The sequence below is a fragment of the Aricia agestis genome, chromosome Z, assembly GCF_905147365.1.
Source record: "Aricia agestis chromosome Z, ilAriAges1.1, whole genome shotgun sequence".
NCBI lineage: Eukaryota > Metazoa > Arthropoda > Insecta > Lepidoptera > Lycaenidae > Aricia > Aricia agestis.
Genome location: NC_056428.1, coordinates 19382868 through 19410654, shown reverse-complemented (window position 1 = coordinate 19410654; position 27787 = coordinate 19382868). Strand labels below are relative to the sequence as shown.

At 37.8% G+C, this 27787-nt stretch overlaps 1 protein-coding gene across 3 annotated transcripts; it reads left to right on the top strand.

Moving 5' to 3' along the window:
- Positions 1–751: 751 nt before the first annotated feature.
- Positions 752–26814, top strand: LOC121739276 (cold shock domain-containing protein E1). 3 transcript variants are annotated; one of them, XR_006037422.1, is made up of 14 exons: positions 752–799; positions 1401–2070; positions 4574–4950; positions 5282–5489; positions 7000–7182; positions 7399–7550; positions 8753–8885; positions 9120–9374; positions 9790–9953; positions 20345–20556; positions 20984–21160; positions 21569–21734; positions 25738–26343; positions 26666–26814. XR_006037422.1 is itself a non-coding variant. In XM_042131640.1 (13 exons), the coding sequence occupies exons 2-13, from the start codon at positions 1738–1740 to the stop codon at positions 25907–25909; spliced, it is 2532 nt and encodes an 843-aa protein (XP_041987574.1). In that variant the 5' UTR covers positions 883–1272; positions 1401–1737; the 3' UTR covers positions 25910–26404. The 3 variants fall into 3 exon arrangements, 1 of the variants encoding a protein (XP_041987574.1); XR_006037421.1 differs by lacking the exon at positions 752–799 and adding an exon at positions 883–1272; XM_042131640.1 differs by lacking the exons at positions 752–799; positions 26666–26814 and adding an exon at positions 883–1272 and having other exon boundaries at positions 25738–26404.
- The last annotated feature ends 973 nt before the right edge of the window (positions 26815–27787 follow it).

The window sequence follows — 27787 nt, the reverse complement described above, 5'->3', positions numbered from 1 at the left end:
GTTTTTCTATGTTTATTTTCACGAAATTTATAATAGTGTAAGCGTAGTCCACAAGTATAGCTTTCAAATATAATAAAGAACTTTTAGGGTTAGGGTTTAAATTATATTTCTACTGGGCGTGGTTTTATTTTAATAAAATAAAAAAATATTATACTTATCAAAAAATGTTATTTTGGCAATAGGAAACTTGGCATTTGAATGCAAAAAAACCTCCTCTATCTTTTTTATTTAAAAAAGATAGAGGAGGTTTTCATTATATTTTTTAAGTCTGTCAAGAAAGTGAAGAAATTAAAATGTGGCAACATCGTGGTGTCATCCCTTTTTTCTTAGATTGATTTGAAAGGGATGACACTACGATGTTGCCACTTTTTAATTCCTTGACTTTCTTGACATACTGCAACTCGGGTTGAACTCGAGTTACGTAACTCGAGTTAACGATGGACAATTCACAATGTGAATGCGTTTTTGAATTTTTACCAGTTTATTTCCTCAGCTTCGCATAAATAGTTAAAAATATGATATTTTTATCTGTTTCAAAACTTTAATTTTTTTTATACTATTTAGGTATTTATAATATTGTAAGTAAAAAAGAAAATTATTGTTTGAAATAGAATCATTTATTTATGTAATTTTGGTGGTTTATAAACTCGAGTCAAAGAGATTTCAACTCGAGTGGGTTCGAGTTACGCCCAACTCGAGTTAACTCGAGTTAACTCGAGTTAGGTACTCGACTCTCGAGTCGAGCATCACTATGTTGACATTCAATATGGCGGTATGTCGTCAGTGGTGCTGTGTCGTGGTGAGATTTAATTTCGATATTTTATAAACGTTATCGTAACATTAGTTGAAATATTAAAGTGTTTGTAACAAATAAACAAATAAAGTTTTCAGTTTACAAATTATTATGCATCAATTTCGGCTAAATACTGTACTTATCTGAATAGAAATTGTTAGACAAACGGCGTTTTTAATTTCTGCAAATCGCTTGAGGGGTCGGCCGTCGGGCGGACGACACACATATAACAATAAAATATAGTACAATATCCCGGTAGGACGCTTGTAGAAATTTAGCTTAATTGCACAATATTGCGTTGTTTATTACAATTTTGTAATTGTATTAAAAAACGTTACCACTACTGAGCTACGGACATTTCACACGATTAGATTTTCTCGAATTTTGTGTGACCAAGAAATGGTAAAATGATAGTGTGATTACCAATCGATACTATAGTTGAGCTAAATAATAATTTTCAACAGTTTCTAATTCAAAAGGTGCGAAAAAGTTACCTAAAGCACATGCAGCTCAACAACAAATTTTGGTCAAAATGGCACATTCATATTGTTGTGTATAATATTTGTCTGCTTCATCAAAGTTAGTAATTTTTTTGTATTGGTTTTAGATGTAATGAAAATATCAACCAGTGGCGAAAGTATTAATTTTGATAATAGAAAGTGGGTAGTTGTACGCAACAAATAAAAAAAGCACTGTACAGCACAGACTCAGCAGGCATTGAAGACATCTGAGGATCAAGTGTAGCATACTATAGGTTTTTGTTGTCATTATTTTGTAAAGAGAGAGAAAAATTGGTGTTCGTCCTGAGATAAAGTTTAAAAAATGTGATTTATTTTGTGACATTGTTCAACACCTGAATCTGAACACCACACCTTTTTCTGTGATATTTTGGTACATGCAAGTGAAGTTTTTTGAATTATTTACACAAAACGAAAATTAAGAAAATGTCAAGCAATCCTCAGTGGAAAATATTCCAACCGTCAGATTCACCGTTACGTGACATACTAGATATTCAACACGCCACCATGCAAGCGAAACAGGCGTACAGGAACGGAACTTACAGCAGCGAGTTTCCTAGTTCTCCTCGCGACAACTATAGCAATACGGGAAAGTCTGGTGGAGGCAGTCGATTTTCCATGAGCACATACAACATGGACACATGCCCTATTGGAGACTCGGTTGGGACATTCTCATCTAGTTCAACCAACTCTCAACCTTTATATGATTCAATGAACCACCCACCTATTAGAGAAACTGGAATCATCGAGAAATTACTTGTAAGTAACTTTTTATCCCCATCTTAAATGCCAAATCTAAACATATCTTATATCTTTAAATGAGCAATTCTTGTATATATATAATTGGAATCTCGGAATCAGCTCCAACGATTTTCATTAAATTTAGTGTACTTTTAGAAAAATAGAATTTAGGGGGCGATAAATCGATCTAGCTAGGAATCATTTTTAGAAAATGTCTGTTTATTCGTGTTTTATCGAATACCGAGCAAAGCTCAGTCAAATAGCTAGTTTATGTATAATATATTGTGTAGTCCATGTATTGATTTATTATGCCATGCTTTGCTATGTACATGTTATAAATGTTAAAGTGAAAAACACTAACACTTAATACCCTTGAACTGACTTTGAAAATGTTTGTGGCATATAATATCTCACATCCCGTAATACTGTTAGCAATTATACTCAACTGCATAACAATAGGTGTAACATTTTCAATTGCATTGCACTTCAATTTTTTAACTCTTATGAATAATGATATAAAACATTCTAAATTTCAACCTATAAGTATTTCTATCTTCAAGTATTTGATCGGCTTATTAGCTGCTGCTTCTTTGATTTAACTTTTTTGTTATTTTTTTTTATTAGCCTATTACAACCTGCCTATAAAGTTTTATATTCACTTCAGTCTTCAAAATCATATAAAGACAGGCATGCCTAAATTATTTTACTTCTATGGGCTCTAGTACTAAAAGTAGCCATATGCTAGGGCCCTTAAAAACATTCTGTTTTATTTTTATCTTTTTTATAAAAGAAGATATTACAACCATTTGCCCTTTTTCATCTAACAAATATGTATATTTTTGTTAAAATTGTTGTACTATATATAAAATCTTTTAGGGTGGGTTGCACCAGAGGCGTTAAGGTTATTGTTAAATATGGCATCCATTATTGATTTTTACTAGGGATTTGATAGATCATTTGACATTTTGTTATTAACTATAACAAAATGTCAATTGATCTAAGTTAGTAAAGTTAAAGTTGAAGTAAGTTGGTGCAACCCACCCTTAATATTTTTTTAACCGAAATGGTTCTTTCGCCAGAGGCGACCCCCCAGGGTCACGAGTCACGACCCACAGCTTGACAAACACTGCCCAGAAGTTATTATTAATTTGTTACACCCTATATATAAATTATTCTGATTTTGATATCAACATGCGCCAGATAGGTTGGAAAACACTGACATAATTTTAATAAAATAAAGTGTTGAATGATATCTAAGTGTGTGAGAATTGAACACTTGGTAAATAATTATAATAAAAATGAATACTGCATGCTTCTTAGTATTCCCACAATTAATATTTAAACCTCACATTTCATTCCCATGTAGGTCACACTAAAAAATCAATTTGATAGACATTTTACAACTTTTTTCTTAACTCCATCTTTAATAAAATTTGGTATGGGGAATAGTTTATATAACCTGGTTTAATATTAATATAGGCTAAGTTTTTTAGGAGGAAAATATCACAATTTATTTTCTCTAATAAATCGCGGGGCACAGTTACTAATAAGTATTATCAGGTACTTTGTATTCTAAACATGTAAGAATTGCATACTATTTTTTTTCCTTTTATATATTTTTTGATAACTTTATGTGCAAGTATTGATTGCACACACATTTTTTTCTCAGTTACTGTTGATACTGCTTAATGGCTTATGTAACTTAACCCAGTTTCTATGAAGTATCTCAAGTATGAGTTCCTTTGATTTACATTATAAAGGAACTAGAGAGATCTTGATATATTCAAAAATCCTTATGCAAAATATTAGGAGCTGGTTTTACTGTTAGGTTTTATCATCTCGAATTATTTAGATCAAATGAACTCTTAACAAAATAGATAATAGATAGATTCCATACTATTAATTAATGGCAGTATCATTGAAACGATTTTAAGAACCTGTGACCTCGAAATCAATTTAAATTTGTCCCATGGCCAATGCACTCACTCATTGACAGGAAGTTTCCTTGTTTCTTCTATATTAGATGCGTTCTGACTTCTGAGTCACCCTCGCTGAAATTACAATGTGATTATCATAACAGCAAACAATATTATTATCACAAACTGTATAAAAAATGTCATCATATTATGTAGTTTTAAAATGAGAAATTGTTTTGTGTAGTACAGTACTACACAAAACAATTTCTCATTTTACTGTACTTTCAATAAAAACCGCGATTGACAATGAAGTGTCAGATATTGTCAATCGTGGTTTTATATGGAAAATGACAAGTTTTTGACAGGGAGTCAATGGCCGCTAGCGACAAGTTAGCCCGAGTGGAGTTTAGAACACTGAAACATTTGACCTGTATTTTTAGTTTTTATTAGCTTCTGTCAGTATTACATTATAGTTTAATTAAAATATTTTGTTTATTGCTTAGTACTTTTCCTGATGATAAATTTTTTATTTATGTAAACCCTAGCAGCTATTAAGCTGCTGCGTGTGTGGAATTGTTTGATGATTAAATACAATTTGTTTTCAGCATTCTTACGGGTTTATACAATGTTGTGAGAGGCAGGCTCGTCTGTTCTTTCACTTTAGTCAGTTTGGGGGGAACATTGATCATCTGAAGATCGGTGACCCGGTGGAATTTGAGATGACATATGACCGGAGGACTGGTAAACCGATAGCATCCACGGTGACCAAGATTGCCCCTGAGGTGGTGTTGAGCGAGGCCAGGGTGACTGGGGTGGTAACTACCGAGGTGAAAGGGGAAGGCTCGGGAGACAGCACCGGACGGATCTCCTACGAGAATCGTGGTGAATGTTTCTTCTTGCCGTACACTAAAGACGATGTTGAAGGCAATGTGACTTTACACACTGGAGACGCTGTTAGCTTTCAGATCGCAACTAACCAAAGGTGAATTGAATAGAAGTATTTAAGTTTTAGCAGATATATTTATAAAGGTCTACTTTGTATAGATTTTTTTTATAAAGTTTTGATATTTCATCTGATGTTTTTTCATCATATTAATTGATAATACTAAATTTCTGTCTGGCAGTCCAGTGCCCCAACATCATAAATATGCCCATATATATAAAATTAAAAACGTTACTCTTTTTGCGCTGCTGCTTTTACAGTAAATTATACAAGAGATACACACGCACACTAAAATATAATTAACATTGGTTGTTGTGTGTAATATAATTCATTATTTTAAATTAAAAATAACTGAATTTTTATCTTTCAGAGGTACATTAGGCGCTTGTCACGTGCGTTTCGAGAATCCCGCACACCCAGTGAAGTATCACGGAGTAGTGTGCTCCAAGAAGGAGAATTTTGGCTTTATAGAACGTGCCGATGTGGTCAAGGAGATCTTCTTTCATTACTCCGAGGCCAAAGTCAAAGAGGAACTGTCTTTGGGTGACGACGTCGAGTTCATCATACAAACTAGAAATGTGAGTTGGTTGTTGCTCTATGCTTCTCAATGTTAGGCTATAATCTATCTAGCCGTTTTCGGCTTCGGTTCCATTTCTAGCTAGGATGCACAGTCGTGGTCACTACCTCCCAAAATTGTTGAAGTGAATATTTTTGGGGACACCTTTTCTAGTCCCCTCAAAGAGAGGCACTGCTTTCTTCGGCTGAGCGAGTTGCCTCTCTAAAGGTACCGCTCCGATCTTTGTCACGGCTAACCGCGACAAAGATCGGAAAGTTACTTTAAATAGAGCTGGTTTGCTGGTTTCATTGTTAACTTTGCTAACACAATTTTTTTCCTTTTGTACGTAAAATAATTATTATGAAGTTGAAACTCATTTTTAATGTTCTTGCAAAGCCACAAACATAAAAATCTTTTCTTTTATTTAATGAAGTTATATTATACTTTTCAGTTTTTAGGTTTACTTGCCCCAAGGATGAAAACGGGAGACTATTCCTAATGAGTCTAGACTTCGCTGTCTGTCTGTCGTCGAACCGTGTGTCACGAGGATAGATCTCGAGAACCGCAATAGCTAGATTTTTTAATTTTTTACAAATTATGTACTTTTTTGTCGCTATATAAGCTAATCGTCCAACTAAAATAAAATAAATGATTAATTAGGGGTCTCATACAACAAACACGTTTTTTGCCCTTTTTTGCTCTATATCCATAATGGTAAAAGTAAGGTTTTTGAAAATTTCAGAAAATACTTAATTGTATTTGAATTTTAATAATAAGTAATAAAAAGTACATAAACTTGTGATTTAAGGGGGGCTCCCATACAAATTTACGGTACGGAACCTTATGTCCGACTCGCACTTGGCCAGTTTCATAATTTTTCCTTTCATTGTGGATAACGACCTACCTTGTTGCCAAATTTCAAGGTTCTAAGTCTGCTAGAAGTACCTTAGAATTTTGATGATCTGTCAGTCAGTGAGTGACAAAATGTAGTAACGTTGATCATCCGTAACTATTAAAGTATTTATCGAAATGTTATGTAATTTGGAGGTTAAGCTACTTTTAATACTTGCTCCTAGTCACCGAAATTCTAAATCCCTAGCTTTGTTAACTTCAAAGATAAAGGGGGTGTGAAAAAGCCGCAAACCGCTTCGAGAAAAGTATGCTACGGCCGTGCCTTCGCTAATAAGCTTGGCTGGAGCACTGCCGTGCTCCCAGATATTATCGAAAATCCTCATTCACACAATAAATCAGAGTTAACAGATTATAACGAGTAGGCCAACTCAGAAGAGATCTCGAAATTTATACGTTTGACGTAGTATGTCATTTCGGGCGGCGCGCGCCATACTAATGCGTTACCTGCACAGTTGGACCACTCCGGTAGACCGTAGCATGTATGGCTGGCTTACATTAGCATTGTGAGACATGTTGAAACTGACATTAGCGTCCAACTCGTATATTCGCCCGTTTGTTTGAAGTCGAGGTACTCCTTAGTTCTGTCTACTCTGGCAAATAACCTGAAATTTTTATTTCAGGGCAAGGAGGTAGCTTGCAACATAACCAAGCTGCCAAGCGGATCTGTGGTATTCGAGGATGTGAGCCCCGAGCTGTGGAGGGGGCAGGTTCTGAAGCCACTGGAACGAGGCTCCGCTAGGGCCCAGAGTGACCCGCTGCCCGGACGCATACGATACAGAGCGGTCGATCATTCTGAAGTTGAGGTATGTAATTTCTTTTAACAACTTTTCAAGAGCCCACTTATTTATGTTATTTTATTCACAGCCATGTGAGTTGTGACTTATCTGTATGCTTTTAAAAAGTTTTACACGATTCTTCTCTGCTCTGCCATATCATCTTACGCAATTGAAATCTGTCAAATCCCTTAGTCTGAGACTAAAATTATCTATACTCCTCTCATTAACTCTCCTGTTTACCAGGTGCCGTTCGGTGATAAGGACCAGTGCGGCGAGTTCACTCTGCGCCACGGCGACTGGGTCCAGTTCCAAGTGGCGACCGATCGCCGCGACCAGCTGAAACGCGCGACCAACATCTTCCTTTTGGATGAGTCATTCAACGTGTCCGGAGAACGGTCAGTGTCCACAGAAAGACGTGTCCACGAAATAATGTGTCCACAGAATAATGTGTCCACGGGGAAAGTATCCACAGAAAGACGTGTCTACAGAATTATGTGTCCACGGGGAAAGTGCATAGAAAGACGTGCCTAGAGCAGTGTTTCACCTAGGGTCCGCGAGTATAATAGGGGGGTCCGCGGTGTCATCTCTGAACATCTCTGAACATACATACCTAAATGCAAATCGCTCGTAATCGCCACGCTTACTTAGCACGGCGAATTCTATTTTCTAGGGGTCCGTGACTGAAAAATGTTGGGAATCACTGTCTACACAAAGGTAGACGGGTCCACAGAAATGTCTATGAGACTACAGAAAGGTCGATACAGAAATATTGATTTGTCCTCTGGACAAAGATTAATTCTGAAATAATTGATTTGTATTCAAAAGATATTTTTACAGAGTTGCTGCTTTCAAATTCCAGCACTTTTCATACTATTTTTGTTTTTTTTCTACATTTAGGTCAATTTGTCTTCATAAATAATTATGCTTCGCTAGTCTGCGGAATTGAAAAACAGAACTCGTGAGTTTTTTTCTCGCGAGTTCCGTTTTACTATTCAATGACAAATGAATAGATTATATTGTTTACATGTACAGTGCCGTTTTATGTGCCACATTTCTTTCAACCAAAATGAGAACGTTATTTTATAAACTCGCTAGTTTTACAATAAGTTAAACTGACTATGGACATATTTAGACCATGGTTTTTACTACTTTACTAGAGACCGCAACTTTGTTGCCTCAAAATTCCATTATCTCGCGGAAACCGTACATTTTTTCGGATAGACAGTATCGTATGTCCTTTCCCGGGACTTAAGGTATCTCCATACCAAATTTCAGCCAAATCGGTTCAGCGGTTTGAGCATAAAGAGGTAAAAGACAGACATAAACTTTCGCATCCATACTTATACATATTATAATGCGAAAGTGTGTCTGTCTGTCTGCTGCCTGTCTGTCTGTATGTTACCTCATCACGCCCAAACCGCTTAACCGATTTGGCTGAAATTTGGTATGTTGATACTTTGAGTCCCGAGATCCTTTCTTTCTTAGGATACAACTTTTTATCCCGGAAAAATGTACCGTTCCCGCGCGATAAACGTATTTTGGCACAACGGAGTTGCGGGCGTCATCTTCTTTATAATAGTATGGATCGTCTTCACAGGCGCGAGCAAGGCGTAGTGTGTTCCCTACGCGACGGTTTCGGCTTCATCCGCTGCGTGGAACGAGAGCAGACCATGTTTTTCCATTTCGCCGAAGTCCTGCGCTTGGGGAAGAAACTGAGTGTTGGGGATGAGGTGATGATGATGATTTATTTGCTCAAAGCTGCGCACAAGTTTATGATCGTGCGAAAATTATCAGGCGATCAGCGTGCATTGTCAACAATGCACGCTGATTGCTGGCTTGTTATAATATATTGTCTCAACACGGGGAAACCAACCCCAATATGCAATTTTTTCAGTACAGTTGTACAAAAACTGCATATAAAATATTAAAACATTTTATTTAATTTCATTTAATACTTCTTTCAGGTGGAATTCACTGTCGAGCCAGCGGCTACCTTCAGTAACACCAGACAAGCGGCCACTCGAATCCAACACTTGACTCCGGGCACTGTCCAGTTCGAGACGCTCATAGAACGAGGCATAAGGGGCGTCATAGCGGCCGTTGGCGACAACCCTACTGTTAATACAACTATCAATAACGCGAAGAAAACTATACCGATGAAGAAATGCGAGAAAACTCAGTATAGGGTTGGCGACAAGGTCGTTTTTGACTTGTATCAGGTAAGATTAATTCCAGATTGGTTAGAAACTAAAGCATAATTGTCCTACAATGCTGCCTTCTTTTACATCTTCTTCGAATGATTGGGAACATCGGTTATACATAGAACTCCTCTGACGTGAGATCTAGTACACTAAACTCCCACGTCCCCTACCCAAAATTGTTTACAAATATATGGTCTACGGGGAGAGGTGGGATAATCCTCATGGATTCCTAAGGCTGCCTTCACGATAAGTCGCGTGTAGTGTGGCAGCCGCGCGACTGCTATACTAAAATGGCTCGTTTTAGTATGGAGCCGCGTGGCTCGCGACTTAATGTGAAGGCAGCCTTATGAGCCGGCCGGTCAAAAATGGTCATAAATGCCTAAAAATGTACCCACAAATGCCCATTAACGCATATTTATGTCAACGCCCACAGGTGAAACGTACCAAGGAGCCGATAGCATGTTCGGTCCAGCTACAAAACGCAACAACGAATGGCGCGGGTCCGGGGCGCGCGCGCGGATTCATCGCCGCGCTGAAAGAGAGCTTCGGGTTTATAGAGACGGCCGATCACTCTAAGGAAGTCTTCTTTCACTTCAGGTAAATATAAAAAAGAACTCTTCTATTTCAGGTCAATATTAAGGGTCCCGATTCAGGGGATAGTAAAGTTTTTTTTTATAAAATGAGGTGGCAGACGAGCAAACGGGTCACTTGATGGAAAGCAACCGTCGCCCATGGACACTCGCAACATGAAGAACTGCAGGTGCGTTGCCGGCCTTTTAAGAATACGCTCTCTTGAAGGATTGCAGCAGGGCTAGCATATCAACAGTAGACATGGGAAAGAATCGACATACCGACAGACTTTATCGACAAAATGGCGGATTTCCATTGTCTAAGTGTCATTTTGTCTTGTCTAACTGTCACTTTGTCTATTCTTCCGTAGAAAGAAACCGTTTCAATGGTGACCATGCTACGCATGTAGGTCGTATAGGTCCGGAAATACTGCTTGTCAAAATGCATTCGCCAGTTTCAACAGCAAAGTAAGATGTATAAATATGTGGGATTTGACGTAACGTCTCACAAGCGCCATAATGTAGACAGAGTAGACAGAACTAAAGAGTACCTCGACTTCAAACAAAATCTACGCGAGTTGGGCGCGAGTACCACTTTCGACACACAATGCTGAGCACATTAGTACGGCGCGCGCCGGCCGATAAGACGTACCGTCAAACGTATTTTCGAGATCTCTTCTGACTCAGAAGTTCTGAGTAGGCCTACTCGTTAGTTCTTTTTACTCTGTTAGCGATGTGTTAAGTCGAATCGCATACATTTTTGATATCTTCGCTATCGAAAATGGCGACTACATTTTGAGATCGATTTCGATGACGAGTTTGATCCGATGTCGATTTTGATTTAGCTTCGATCAGGATCCATTCGAACAAACTCGAACCAAAATCGATGTCGCGTTACCAAACGTTTAATTCTCGATCCCTATCAATTATAAACTGAACAACGCATGATCGTCCACTTGTGAAGATATCGAGAGTACTAAAAGTCGAGGGTATTTTAGGGTGCAGCCAAACGAGCGTAATTTTGTGAGTCGTGAGTAGCAGAATTTCGGTCGCGTAAATTATTTTAAATACTAATCATGAATCACAAAATTACGCTCGTGTGAATGAAGTAGGAATTTTCTATGAAACTGAGTGTAGCAGAATTTCTGCCAACTGAAATTCTGCGACTCACGACCCACAAATTACGCTCGTTTAGCCTGTTCCTTATTTTAACCCCCGACAAAAAAGAGGGGTGTTATAAGTTTGACGTGACTGTCTGTCTGTTTGTCTGTGTGTGTATCTGTCCGTGGCATCGTAGCATCCAAACGGGTGGACCGTTTTTTCAAATAATTCCTAACTTGTGTAAAGTAATATTTTAGTCCATAATTGTTGTCAAGGTGTGTCGGGGGACCGCTAATGTAGATGTTTGATTTCGCATAACAAGTTTAAGGATCAATTCACAGCGATCTGAATCGAGATAGGTAATCAGCGACTTGGCGATTGTAGGTTGTAGTTTACTTGGCGGTCCCCCGACACACCGTGACAACAATTATGAACTAAAATATTACTTTACACAAGTTAGGAATTATTTAAACTTAAAGTAAATATTATTTAATTACTTTTTAAAATTGTTTTGGCGGGTTTTTTTTGTATAATTTCTTAATTTAATTTTATTGTCTTTAACTACAAGAAACTACGTAAGTATTTATTTTTATTTTATTTTCGACAGAAAACAATTGTGTACATACTTAACACTAACGCGCAAATAAACAATAAAATTAAGTTAATTACGCAACCATTATCCACAACATTTTTTTAAACAAATTCACATTTATTATAATATCACTGACTTGTTAACAATATCGTTTAAACTACCTTCTTATATATGCGATCATTAAAAATATATTTTTTGTGTTTCTATTGTATAATATGATGTTTTTTGTTTCATCTTTGCTAGATTTTGTTATCAAATATCATATTATGTTGCTATGCGAGTTTTTCTCTGAAAATAATTTTCTTAAGCTCTGTATTTTTGGAAAAGGTATGCTTTTGCGTATTTTTAAAAATGTTTACTAAAACTAAGATTATAAGCTAAACAATTTCTTTGCTTCGAGTTGAAAAAATATTTTTGTGCTGGATAGTGCATTTATCGAGGGAGGCTATAATTAACAAAGAGCAAAGAATCAGTGGAAAATGAAAAAAAAAATCTGGGAAAAATATTTATCTTTTAATTTTTTAAATTTGGGAACAGCATTTATTCAAATATTATGTAAACTAGAAAAATATAAGGGGTTATAACTTATACAGCATTGCGATTTCATGTCGTGGCAAATGTATTTGATAAACTGCCAATATTATGTGTTTGAATTCAATAGTCTTGATTCGTTTTGGCACGGCTATTACATAATGCTTTGCATGAAAGTTGATTTCAATCATGTTAGTGTCGTTCATTGGTTTACTCGTAAACATGAAAATGTATGGACATGAAAAATGAGGACTTTACTTGTATCATGTCATATAAAGTCCAAAAATTAATACAATTCATACAAGAATTGTGTTATACCTAAGTACCAAATTGTTTTTATTTTTAAGTAAATTCAAGTAATAGGATTTTTTTAAGTTTTCACTTTTGGAATTATCGGTTTGACTACATAAAATTAGACCGCTTTGCGATTTTATTTATCGTTTTATTTGCTGGTATGTATCTATTATTTGTACTTGCCATGCACAAGCACATCTAGTATAATATTTAAAAGGCGAAATGATCGAAATTGTTCTTTGCTTAGCTTTGGTATAATCAGGTTGCTTCCAGCAGGGCAATCGCGTTATTTTTAAACGTTTCAATTCCTTAAGTTTTTATTTATTTTGTTTAATACTAATAACATATTGATTATTAAGTAATTTGTGTTTAGTCGCGGCATTATGAATTTATTAATTAATTCAAATAATATGTAATACAATAGCGGAAGCGTTTGTATAATTACTAATTATTATCATTAAACTGTTTAAATTTAATCATTATGAAGTTGAATCATTTATTTGAATTGCATGTGCGAGATATTAACAGCTTCTTAAATGTTGGTTTTTTGCTGACTTTAACAAGCCATGCCCAATGCCAAAGTATAGCAATATGACATATCCCTACAGTAGTGAAACGAATGTACTTGCGCAGAGCAACGGAGGGGTACCCGCGGGGAAGCGGGCGGCGCGGGCCCGCGTACACAAACTCGCGGAGTTTGTATACCTGCGCCCACAGGGGTGACGTTGGCGCGTTGTCTACGAATTTTGTGTTGTAAAACGATAACTTATCTTATAAACAATGGGATATTATAATAAATGTTCAGTGTATGGATGTAAATCTGATTCAAAAAACACAAAGGATTTAAATTTTCATAAATATCGGCTCACAGTTTACACTAATATTGTGTTGGCCTTGGCGGCATTTATTTGCTTCTCTGTTTTATTGTTTACGTTGTAAGAAGTGTAATAAATCTGTCAAATACCCTGTTACATACTAATTAGTACCTACCTAGCTAGGTACACACACCAAGTGTAACATTTTGTCCTTTGGACCGCCCTTACCGCGCACGTAATAAGAGTTTTAACCAGGGATGTTAGACGGCCACTTGGAAATCCTTGTATCGAGCTGGCTGAAAACTGGTATCGGAGACAGAAAACTGGTACGCCTGTGCTCCGCTCCGGCGCTGCGAACACTGATGACAAACTGTGTCGGAAGTCGCATCCCAGTGGAAAAAATTAATATTTTAATTTCGTATACTGTTAATAGAGGGCAGTAATCATCGAAAGCACAGAAGAAATATCATTTTGAACTGCATTATCTTTTTGATATTATACTGCATAATTCGGGTATAAAATGTAAAAGATACTGAAAAAAATAGATGATTCATAACGAAGATTTTTATAAGAAACGAGGGTTCGCTTGCTTAACCAAACAATGGAAAAGAAGTCCGAAGTAAACAAATTGAGATTTCGAAAAAACATTTTTACACACAACACGACTGTTTATCGAGACTGCTTGCTATAAAAAAGTTTTATATTATAAAGGAAATCTGATTGGAATGTTTTTTTACATGCATCTTTGAAATTTGCCGGTTATTCTATATGGTCAGTGTATTTTGGTCGGTCAAGGGCCAATCTTGGTATTTTTGCGTACAAGAACCAAGTAGTCTTGGTACATGGTACGTAGAACCAAAACCTGGTATGTGTACCAAGAAATTGGTACGTCTGACGTCCCTGGTTTTGAAGTGCTTCTCTTACACCTGACGTGTGATTAATTATTGGATATTTTATACAATGTGTCCCGACACCGGTGTCCGATCCTTTAATGTCATGATCTATGGCATATTTTATCGACAAATTGGCTCTCAAATTTTTTCTCTGTCTCACGGTTGTAAAATGGCAGCCATTTTAGTTTTTCCCAGGCTTTCACACTAATCTGACCAGTACTTCTTATGTAAATATCCTATGAAGATAAAAAAGGTCTCATTTGATAGCTAAGCTTGTGGAGCTAAGAGCATTGAAGTAAAGAATTTATTTATGATGAAAACCTCCTCTATTTTTTTAACATATGCCATAGATCATGACATTAAAGGATCGGACACCGGTGTCGGGACACATTGTATATTCGAAATTTCGAATGCGTCTTCATTGTTAATCCTTCGATCGTGATTCGTGGATCCTTGGAAATCTATTGTTATTCTATTGTGTCTCCCTCACCGGTGAGCTTATGGGGCTTGATGGGTTAATTAAATTTTTAAATAGAGAACTAAAATCATTTATAAATAAAGTTTCACGTAAATATCTGGCAGTACGACATAATATGTAAATAATAAATATAACACGCTGATTAAACAGATTAAATGATAACATTTGCATTACAAGCACAATATTTTATTTTTATTTTATTTCCCGTTCCGTGGCAACCCTGGCATATCTGCTCGGTACCTGTCATCGGTGGCGGCATCGTGCGTCATCAAAGGCGTTTCGTTACTGTAGGGACTAATATTGCTATACTGTGCCAATGCCTCATATTCCATAAACTTTTACAAAACAATAATGATGGTTTGTTACTTATTTTCTTATGTCTTTTTTTTCACAAGAGTTAATAAATAAATGTTGAATCGAAAAAAAAAACTCAAAATTTGGTTTTAAAAAAGATGTTTTATTTATTTATAACCTCCGACAAAAATAGTATTTGAAGTTTTTATTATGTTTTTAGTGTATGTTGCTGTCTATAGCAGCATGATCTCATCGATAACCTTTAATAGAAAGAACTATATAGAATGGTCACTATGGACAATTATAATTATACATAATAATCGAATACAAGCATGCTATGTAAGGGTTCCGTTTTTTGCCATTTGGCTACGGAACCCTAAAAATGAGACCCTACGAGGGCTGCTATTTATGTATCCGGAATTAAAAAAAGAAACAAACATATATCATTTAATATGGTTTTATTGCTTTTCAAAATATTCGCCGCGATGATCGACACACTTTTGCATACGCTGGAACCAATTTTCATAGCACTTTTTCCATTCTGATTGAGGTATCTCCAAAACGTGCATTTTGAACGCATCAACAGCCTCTTCGCGGCTCGAAAAACGTTGACCACGTAATTTGTTCTTCGCGTATGGAAATAAAAAGAAATCGTTAGGTGCCAAATCAGGGCTGTACGGCGGATGACCAGTCAATTCGATCTTTTGACCCTCCAAAAACTGAGTTGTTTCAGCTGAGGTGTGACAGCTAGCATTGTCATGATGTAATATGATTCTGCGTTGTCGGTTGTCCTTTCTTATTTCTTCAAAGACTTCTGGTAAACAAATGGTCGTATACCATTCAGAATTAACCGTTTTACGATTCTCTAATGGCACTGTAGCCACATGTCCATTAATTCCAAAAAAACAGGCGACCATTTGCTTCAAAGTACTTTTTGCACGAGTAACTTTTGTTGGTTTCGGCTCATCTTGGAACACCCACACCGTTGACTGTTGTTTAGTTTCGGGGTCATATGCATAGATCCAAGATTCATCACCTGTGTAGATATTATAAACGGCTTTTGACGTACCATGGTTGTATTTTTTATCATTTTTTTGCACCAATCGACACGAGCCCGTTATTGATCGATTGTCAAGTTGTGCGGAATCCAACGCGAACATATTTTTTTTACAGCCAAATGTTCGTGTGATATCTTATGTATGCTCGTCATACTTATGCCTAAGGACGCCTATATCTCGCGATATGTAACATGACGATCACGCATTATTAGTTCCCGCACAGCATCTATATTTTGTGGGACAACAGCTGTTTTTGGGCGACCTTCTTTATTTTCATCCGCTAGCATAGACCGCCCACGATTAAACTCACTGTACCAGTGATAAACAGTGGTTTTTGATGGTGCTTCATCTCCAAAAGTTGCGGTGAGTTGAATAAAGCACTGTTGTTGATTTAGCCCACGCCGAAAATCGTAGTAAATCATTGCACGAAAATGTTCACGCGTTAAATCCATGGCAAATGAAGACACGCAATTTTCAAAATGACGCCACAATGGAAAAATAATTGACAGTCACATGAAACAAAATGTATTCTTCAACCAAAGAGTTCTATTTTCAAATGTTGTAATTACTTTTTAAATATTGTTCTTGTAAGTGGCCAGTTCCGGATACATAAATAGCAGCCCTCGTATTGCTGAGACTAAGACGTCTGTCAGCCTCCAGGCTGAATCTCGAGAACCCCTATAGCTAGACTTCTGAAATTTTCACAGATTGTGTATATTTGTTGCCGATATAACAACAAATACTAAAAACAAAATAAAATTAATAATTAAGGGGGGGGGGGTACCATACAAACGTGATTTTTATGCTTTTTTTGCTCGTAATCAATAATGGTAATAGGTAGGCATTTGAAATACTCGTGTGATTCTGTGATCGATCCTCATAACCAACGTGTAGAATGCCCATAAATGCGTGTACAGAGGCCTTCGCGTCGGATATTAATCAACCGAGTAATAAGTTCCCCGGTGGGTTCGCGTTCGAATATAATTATTTTAATGGATACGATACGAATGATTGGATGTCTCTCTCTGTGTCTCTTTATATTGAAATGCTGATAGTCTCAAAAAGTATTCTGATCAGTACTATCACTGATGTGATGACGTCATTCGAAATAATTAGTGGCAGAAGGACTCGCCTCATAAATTTCAATTTTGAGTTCCGTACCCAAAGGGTAAAAACGGGACCCTATTACTAAGACTTCGATGTCTGTCCGCCTGTCTGTATGTACTCTAGCCTGTAACTCAAGAACTATAACTCGTTATAGCTAGACTTCTGGAATTTCCACAGATTGTGTATATCTGTTGCCGCTATAACAACAAATACTAAAAACAAAATAAATATTTATAGGGCTCCCATACAACAAACGTAATTTTTTTGCTACTCTGTTCGATATCAATAACGGCAATACATTTGCACGGCACTTGAAATATTCACGAAATACTCAGTTTTATTTGTACTTTAATAATTTATAATAAAATTCTCCTCTCCCCCCCCCCCCCCCCCCATGCCTCCCATCGTATGTGCTTTCGTACCGGTTAAACTTTTAAGTTTCTTACGTAAAACGATCGATTTAAACAACAAATGAGGTGTCAATTAATTTATAATGATGCCGCTGATGGCCTGGGCAATATTTTCAACATTCAGTATTTGTAGTCGTTACTAAACTACAAATACTGAATGTTGAAAATATTGTCAATTTACCCATTTTTAAACAAGTAATGATTTAAAAATGTATACGTAAACTACGTACTATACTTTTTTAATTAATTACTTGTTTAAAAATGGGTAAGTTGCCCATGTAGGTACTGAGTATAATACCTTCTAGAATATTTACCATACCCAACGGTCGATCTGCCTGACTGTATTTATGTTCGGAAATAATTCGTGTAGAAACAAGATAGAATTTCTGAGCCCCTAGCCAAGACTTTATCGCTTCTTTATAGAGTCGCCATCAAAATTTATGAAATTGACATTACACGCGTCGAACGTCAACTTCATCATAATATTATCGAAAGCCTATTAGTAGAGGAGGGGAGGGTGCTATTTTTGTAGTCACTCGAGCGTCATGGAGACTTAGTAGGTTTTGTACATTGGATAAAACTGATTAAAAAATAATTAAGTTTAGTGCAAAATAAAATATCTGCGAAGCTTAGTTAGGAAAATATGAAGCTTTACTTTTTTATATTTTAAAATGTACCTGCAGGCTTACTAAACCTTTGAATCGTCAGTGCTTTATATGAAAGCTTCTTTGAGGTATACTAAACATCTAGTATCTTAATCTGACAGATCCGATGACATTTCAATGTAAGAAAAAAAAAATTAATGCACCACATGAGAAATCTAATTTCTATACAATGATAACTAGACACATGTCGGAAGCCTATACAAGCTTAATCTGACACGCTGAAGCTACTCCCGAAATCCCCTCTTCCCCTCCCCAACTATATGTCAATCTAATATTTTGATCGGCGATGCTATTAACACATCAATTCTAAGCGGCAGCTGGCTGCCGCCTAACAATTTAAAATCTATTGTGTCTGCGATACCCATGACAGAGGTGTTAACCCATTTGTAGCCAAACCAAAACGGCAAGAAAAAATTTAGAAACTTCTTAATTTTATAATAGTAAGGCTCAACTCGCTGCCTGCTGCAGGTTCATCATGCATGACCGCTATCCTCAGAATCCGATAAAGTACCAACGTTATGAACTTCAGTTTCTCCTGAAAATTTAGCAAGGTTGACGAAATTTATCTTGATAGATAAATTTCGTCAACCTTGCTAAAATTTGATTGGCAAATTAGTGGTTTTGATGATTCAAAACCACTAATTTGCCAATTAATACACAGGATTCCAGTGAAATGATGGTCAATTTCTACTCCAAGGCATCATCACTACCTTAGATAATCGTATTTAGCGCTTCCTCAATCCCACGGTAGCTGTTAGTGACACTATAAAGTCGTTAGCGATTCATCATAATAATGTAAAAATATATTTTTTCTTAGTATACATGTAGCCAGTGTACCAAAATTAGTACAGAAACGTTTCAGTTAATCTAAAATGGTAAAAACGATTTGAAAAAAAAACTTGTTATGTGCTTATAGAATACATTATTTATTGTATTTGAAGAATACTGTCTATTTACGATAATATACTTAACGTGTAAAATATAATAATTACAAACACGTAACTACCTCGACGTGTCATTCGAAAGCATATTTTAGCCAAATATTGCTATAAATGTATAATATTTAACGAAACTATTTAATTTTATACGTAACGACAACACTTTCAAGTTTATTGTTATGTAAGATTTTTTCACCTAATGTCAATATTTTTTTCATAAACAATTAAAAACAAAGTGTTCCCAAATTGGCACGGTGGTCATGAATGGGAGAAGCTATAAATAAAATGTCTTGACTTAAGGGCCAGAAGCGGAGAAACGGAGTTCAATTTCCTACGCGTAATTGAAGACGTGGGGTTATGAGGATGAACTTCGGAACTCTATGATTCACTGGCCGCTGTGTTTTAGTTCTTAATCCAAAATCACAGTATTATTATACTTACATGCGATAGTTTAAAAGTGTGTATGTTTGTTTCTTAATCACGTCCAAACGACTAAAATTTTAATAGAATAAGCATGACGACTACGAGTATTATTTTTTCGTCGGTAAGTAAAGGACCATTAAAAAATAGAAACATCGGAGAAAAAAATACTCTGATGGACACATATTTTACCACTTTGGAAGAGTCTCTCGCAAACTATTCAGGTTATATTATATTATGGGTTAGAAAAAAAAATTGGTTCAGTTGTACCTACAACTGAACCAAAAAATATTTTTTTCATCTAACCTATTTTTTTTTCATCTAGGTATGGGGACCCCTAAAATTTTTACTAATTTCTCAATTTTTGTATCAAAATCTAAATGCGGTTCACAGACTACATCTACTTTTTAGCGACAGACTACATCTTCATCTAGTTTTAGCGTTCGCGTTAGCCCTAAGGGTTCCGTTTTTTGGCCATTTGGCTACGGAACCCTAAAAACGACTTGACTATCCGACTTTGAAGGCACATAACAGAAGAATACATATTGTTATGAAGCTGAAATTTTGGGAATACTTATTTTTATCGTTATGACTCATGTCTTTTCTTTGACCTTGGCGTTATCGTGCGTTAGGCGTCTTAGCCGATAGCCTGGATTAACACGTGGTTGGTTGGTGGTGGGCCTGGTTTTACTCCTGGAAAATATCACAATTTTCATGTTTTTTATGTGCAGACATTTTGACTCACAGGCTAAAGTTTCTACTTTGAAAAGAGTTTCCACGCAATAAAGGCTACATCTAGATTATAAACACGACCTTGTTCCAGCAATCTGGAGGGTAGTCCTGAAAGTCTGGAGATTGGAGGCGAAGTTGAATACACTGTTGGTCGCGGCGGCGGCGGCGGGTGCGCCAGCGCAGAAGCGGTCAGGCCCCTAGCCCGCGGCACCGTACCTCTTGCGGCGCCCCGGGACCCACAACTGACAGGCGTAGTCACTAGACCTCTTCGCGCTTTGAACCCGGATCAGCAGCAGTATAGCGGTAAGTTGAGAATAGTTGGGCATTAATGTAAAGGTTGATAAAGCGCTGGTTAAACTCCCCTGATGTGCTGGTTGAGCACACCCAAGATGCTGGTTGAGCTCCCCTGAAGTGCTGGTTGAGCAACACTGAAGGGCTGGTTGAGCATCCCTGAAGGGCTGGTTGAGCTCCGCTGTAATGCTGGTTGAGCACACCAGCAGTTCTCTAATGGCCACTTTAGGTTAACTTTACAGTAGCTGAAGTAGCAGTAGAGCAATTTATTGTTTATGAAACACCTATGATCTAAGGTTGTGTTTATACTTGAAAAACCGCTTATTTGAACCTTACCCGATTTTCGTAAAAAAAATTAAAAATTCAGTATTATAGTTTAGTATGCGGCAAAAATGCAGATTTGATTGGACGTCTGTTCAGTGATACAAATAATTCCCAGGCCTAATACAAGTGGAAGGCGGTCCGTCGTACGAGTTCGGCATAATGGGTCTAGCTTGCAAGCGCGAGATACTTCAAGCTGGAGACCCGGTCACCTTCCAAGCTGATGAAGAGGGCCGCGCTACCAACATCGTGCCAGTGCGCAAGAAGCGACGCGCAACCGTCGACGCTATTAAAGGTGAGTGTGGCATGAATAGGATATTTTTTTATATAAAATAAACGAGCAAATGGGTCACCTGATGGAAAGCATACTACCGTCGCCTATGGATACTAGCAACATCAGAAGTCTTGCAGGTGCGGTGCCGGCCTTTGAAGGAGGGAATACGCTCTCTTCTTGAAGGTTTTAAAAAAAAGAGAGAGAGAGACCGAGAGAAACACGCGCTACCACACGGCTTACAACTATAGCAAAAAGCACATACATAGATTTAGATAGATACCGCAAGTCCCGTTTCGCGGGTCATGCGGTATCCATCTTGATCTATATCTGTAGCAAAAGGTGCCGTTACAACTTTTCGTATGATTTCTCCCCAACTATTTGGTATTCGTCTGACTGACATATTGTCACATATCTGACACATATTCGCAGGTTGTTTCGGCTTCCTATCAACTGAGTGCGAGGACAGTCGGCGGCTGTTCTTCCACATGTCGGAGGTGCGGAGCGGCGAGCTCGCGCCCGGCGACACTGTGGAGTTCGTGATGCTCACGAACCCTCGCAACGGCAAGTGCTCCGCCTGCAACGTCGTCAAGATCAGGTGAGTCACCGACACCATCACTGAGCGAGTGCTGTCTCCCGATTTGTATGGGAAAGGAATCAGGAATTCTTCCTACTCCTATATTCTTCTGATTAATTTCGTTGCGGGTCCCAAGACTGCTTTAGCATGTCCATCTCTCCCTGGGATCATATAAAAGGGTTTTCGTGGTTGGATACCGCCGCCAATCCTAGCGACGCCGGAGATACAGTGGTGGGAATGTGTGGTGGGCTAAACCCGTTAAAATAAAAATACCATCACTGAATATGACTTGAGTCGTGTAAAGTGGACGCGGGTGGGGGCGCAAATCGTCGCACATTATAGAAAACAAAAAAACTTGCAGCCATTCTGGAATATTATCTTAAAGATTTTAAATCTTTGGCTTAAGGTTCATGCACAAACTTAGGATGATGATTTTGGCGCCAAATAAGCAAGAGGTGATTGACAGCAGATATTGCACAATATGTGTAAATTATCTATAGTGCACCCGGCGAATCGAGGCGGTAAAGACACATACTATTATAGGTTCATAGGATCTTGGTAACTCTTAAAATGATAATCTCCAACTTTTTATGAGTTCGAAGTGATATGATACTTCATATCAGTTCGAATTTCGAGTATGCAAAATACGATATCGCCCTTAGACTAGGTTTGTATAGAAAACTATCTGTTGCCCACGACTTCGTCCGCGTCTGGATAATAATATAATAACTAAGATGATTTTTCCCTTTTTAGGGTTCTTTACCCAAAGGGTAAAAACGGGACCCTATTACTAAGACTTCGCTATTTGCCTGTCTCCAGACTGTATCTCAACAACCTAGCTAGTCTGTTGAAATATTCACTAATTATGTATTTCTGTTGCCGCTATAAGGCTTATACCAAACCTACGCGACTACGCGACTGCGAAGCGGGGGCGTCAATACAAAACACACATTTGACAACTTGTCAAATGTGTGTTTTATATTGACGCTCCCGCTTCGCACTCGCGTGGTCGCGTAGGTTTGGTCTAAGCCTTATAGCGGCAACAGAAATACATAATTAGTAGATTTGAACAAAGCATAATAACAAAATTAAATACTGAAAACAAATTGAAGCAAATATGTAAGAGGCCCCCATACAACAAACTCCATTACTTTGGCCTTATTGATCGACATCAATAAAATGCCAACAAGCACTTGACGACACGACCACAAAACACTCAATTGTATTTATACTTTATAATCACCGGGCAACAGCTAGTATACAATAGGTAATATAATTTGTTTGGTCGCCTCGTGTTGTGTCGCACTAGTGCGGCTTCACTGTTAAAGTTTTGAAACGGGAGTTATTTATAAAGTTAATATACCTAGCGGAATAGAGCAACAATCTCGAGCTGTCAAACGAAACCGAAATTGGTTTCATTTGTGTGTAAAAATATGTGTACGTATACGTATACACGCAAAACCGTATGTGAGTACTTAGCATAAGTCTAAGTACTCACATACGGTTTTGCTCGATAGTTTTACTCCGAATCGAAGGAAATGACATATTTGACATATTTAATTCCATCAAGCCGGCTCGGAGCGAGCCTTCGGGCTGTCAGTTTTGCGGTCCACACGGTGGTTATTGCTCGATTTGGAGTAAAACTATCGAGCAAAACCGTATGTGAGTACTTAGCATAACACAAGCATGGTTGAACATGATTTCTATGAGATTAAATTGTCAACGTGCGGCACGTGCCGACTAGACGTCAAAAAAAGAGTGCTGCTGTCATGTACCACACGTCTCTTTCTACCACGCAGTGTTACTGATAGTGACATCTCTCTTGCTCAGGCCTTTGTTTTTCTATTTAGCTAGGTATATATATGTTACGCTCAAAGACCGAAATCGCTCAATGAGCGAAAAAATGGCTCACAACGCGTTGTGGTCACAGTGAAACAGCCACGACGCGAAATTCGCGTCGTGGCTCTAATGGAAACGGCCACGACGCGTTCTGCCAATCACAAAAAGACCATAACGCGAAATTCGTGTCGTGGCTGATATGCTATTCGTTTTTCTTCTTGATTTGCTCTTGATTGATTAATCGTCCATAGGTATGGAAGATTATATTTAAATTACCACGCGTACTACACAATATTTTTTTTACTAAATCACTGCATAACGTGTTTTTCATTATTATTTGAAAATATCCATAGTTCCATATTATACGTGCTAATATTATTACTGTCTGTCTGTCTGGCGCAACGTGTTATTGTTTGTTGTTGTTGTTTTTTTAATATAGGGTAATCTGATCTTAATAAATTATAAAAATTTAGCTTTATTTTTATTTATATAATTTAAATATAATACAATTAGTTGATTCCCGCAACTACGTTGCGCCAGACATACAGTAATAACTAATAATATTAGTACGTATAGTATGGAATTATGTATATTTTATAAAATATAATAATGATAAACACGTTATGCAGTGATTTAGTAAAAGAAAAAATATTTTGTAGTACGCATGGTAATTCAAATAGAATCTTCCGTACCTATGGTCGATTAATCATTCAAGAACAAATCAAGAAAAACGAATAGCATATCAGCCACGACACGAATTTCGCGTTATGGTCTTTTTAAGAATAAGAATAAGAATATGTTTATTTTAACACCACACAACACATGTAAATAAAACAATAATACAGCTGAAGCGCATATTTCTACAATACCTACAATACATATATTGTGTGATGTCAAAATTGGCCCAGGCTCAGCTATACGCAGCAAGCTAGCTCGCTGCACTGGTATTCTGCCAGGGCCAATGCTATTGCTAATTGTATTAATACTATTTTTGTTATTGCCAGAACGCGTCAAAGCCGTTTTCATTAGAGCCACGACGCGAATTTCCCGTCGTGGCTGTTTCACTGTGACCACAACGCGTTGTGAGCCATTTTTTCGCTCATTGAGCGATTTCGGTCTTTGAGCGTAACATATATATATTTTTTTTATGAAAGAAGGGGGCAAACGAGCAAACGGGTCACCTGATGGAAAGCAACTTCCGTCGCCCATGGACACTCGCAGCATCAGAAGAGCTGCAGGTGCGTTGCCGGCCTTTTAAGAGGGAATAGGGTAATAGGGGAGGGTAGGGATGGGAAGGGAAGGGAATAGGGGAGGATAGGGAAGGGAATTGGGCCTCCGGTAGACTCACTCACTCGGCGAAACACAGCGCAAGCGCTGTTTCACGCCGGTTTTCTGTGAGAACGTGGTATTTCTCCGGTCGAGCCAGCCCATTCGTGCATGGCTCTCCCACGTACAGATGTTGATGATATTAACTTTATGGAGTTACTTAACCCTCGGTCAGTCACGTGGCGTAAAGACGCCATGGAAATTGCGGAAGCCCGGAGATTGCGAAAACGGGAAAAAAGGATATAATTTAAATTAATCGTAGCTACTCTGCCCTTTAGGTAGTTTCCTAAAGGAAATATAATATATTTTTGTATAATCGTATGTGTTAGTTACTAAACTAACACATACGATTACGCGTCGTGGCCGTTTTCATTAGGGCCACAACACGAATTCGTGTCGTGGCTGTTTTTAAATGCTCAGAACGCGCCATGGTTTTACTCGATTACCACAACGCGTTGTGGTCGAATAGCACGTCAGCCACGACACGAATTTCGCTTTGTGGTATTTCTGTGATTGCCAGAACGCGTCGTGGCCGTTTTCACTAGGGCCACGACGCGAATTTCGCGTCGTGACCGTTTCACTATTACCACAACGCGTTGTGAGCCATTTTTTCGCTCACTGAGCGTTTTCGGTCTTTGAGCGTAACATATATAGTACAGTATAGTGTGAACGTGTCCATAACACTGACTATGATATTATGTACTATTATATTATGGCGTAGTCTGAAACCAGCTTAATGAGACTGTTACTTACTTTTCCCTGTTACCCTGCCAGTTAATCTTTGAAGGCTTCGGTCAAAAATCGATCTTTTTAAGTTAGTTTACATTACAATCGCTAATTTTCCACTTAACCGTTACAGTAGCGGCAGTGCCAAAGGCAAGGCGCGGCCGGAGCGCCTGCTAGCGAGACTTCGCCTCGCCTCGCTGGAGGAGTCCGGAGCTCCCCGCGTGGTGGTGCTGCGGGCGCCCCGCGGCCCCGACGGCTCCCGGGGATTCCGCCCCCGGCGCCCCCTAGCGGAGCAGCTGGAGTAAACACCCGATTAAGCCGCTCTTATACTCATATTATCTTCCCGCGAGCGGACTTTTCAATCGCCATATAACTCTCACCTAAAGGTATATATGACAATGAAGCGATTCTTCTCGAAACATCCCTCAGATACTTATTTATATTTTATATAGTTACTGACGATTGGAAAATCAGCCCCAACAAAGATATATAAGCAGCCCATTTAAGGTACTTTCTTCGTGTGTCACGGTCTTGTCTAGCCAGACAGATAGCCTTGTTTATCGCCGTGTAAATATTTTTATTAGTAGAGGGTTACTCAATAACAATCTTGGCTAAAACTGAGTCTTCACTAGTTCGATATCGAGATCCCTTAAGTCACGGTTGACAGCAGCTACAGTTAACTCTAGTAACAGCTTTACAGCACAGTTGGTGCAGAATTTGGTTGACTTTCGCATGCCAAGTAAAAGCTTTATAGTATTCCCAAATTAATAATGCGCATGGAAATCTTCGCTAATCGCTAATTGTCGTAATCACGAAAACACCCGAATCTATGAAACTTGCATTTTGCACCTTGTTCAAAGAAAATAGAAGTAAATATCATATAGTCGGTGGCTGTCCGCTGTCGTTAACTCATCGGGAAGCCATCGCGACGTTACCAAGCAACGTCAGACGCCTCTACGTCGCTGGAAAGCGCTGTTTTTCTGAAAGTCTTCCGACGCTCGGGAAATACGACTGTTGCCGAAAAGTTACGAAAATTTGTATGCGCATTATCACTTTGGGAGCACTGTAAGAGCGGTTTTTTATGATGGGCCTAGGTCAGATGTGGTGAGAGATCTGACGTTGATAAAGCTTATCTTGTGTGACTATGGATTGCAATCCTATAATAATAGTATTTTAAAAAGATAAATACTATTTCAAAATTGTACGTTATTAAAATTCCCTATCTCAAAAACCACTGAACCGATTTTGCTGAAACTTGTAGTATTTCCTAACTTGAAAAATCGGACTTGTAGTTCCGGAGATATGCACAAACATCAAAACATACATACACGCATACATACATACACTTTTCAAACACATCACACACAATACATTTAGCACATTTGCTCAGACGCTGATATAGACTAACATATACGAAAACTAAGCAGTTCTGGAAATATTAAATACATACGGCTCAAATTGATAACTTTCTTTTTTTAAGTCGGTTAACAAAACGGGATCCTGCAATGTCAGTTTTGCAGGATACAAAAAATCTTGCAAGATTTAACATATGGGATTGCAATTCCTAGTCAGCTACTTATAATTATTAGAGGTAAGTAAATCTCGGAGATCATCTTACCCTATCTGACTGACTATAATATATCAGTCAGGAAAATGACAATACTTCGCAGAAATTGTCGTTTGACTGACTGAGACGACAAATCAGAGTAGTACATGTTAAATGGTATTGTTACGGCTTGGCGAACAATGGTGATACGACGCGGGCGATTCGGTGGAGTTTGTAAGGATGTTTGTGACATATAAAGAGACGGCTAAGCCAACGTGTTTTCTTTATCGCTTCTTTATAGAATTGCCGATCAAAAATGCATGGAATTGACATAACCGTTCGATAATATGCCGTGGATGTCATGTCAATTCCATTTTGATAGGCCATTCAATAATAAAACAATAAAGAAAACGTTACCTAAGCCCCCTGTACTCTCCCGATATTTTTACTTCACAAATCAATTGACTGAGAAACTAATAAAGTAACTTAATCTAGAATGGAGACTGACCATAAATCTCAGAGTCCTTATTATATAAAAATAACGTATAAATATTGACAAAATAGTAGTTGTAATCTTTAGGTTGACAATTGAAAAATTAAATACGTTTTATGATACTGTTATATGATAATAATATAA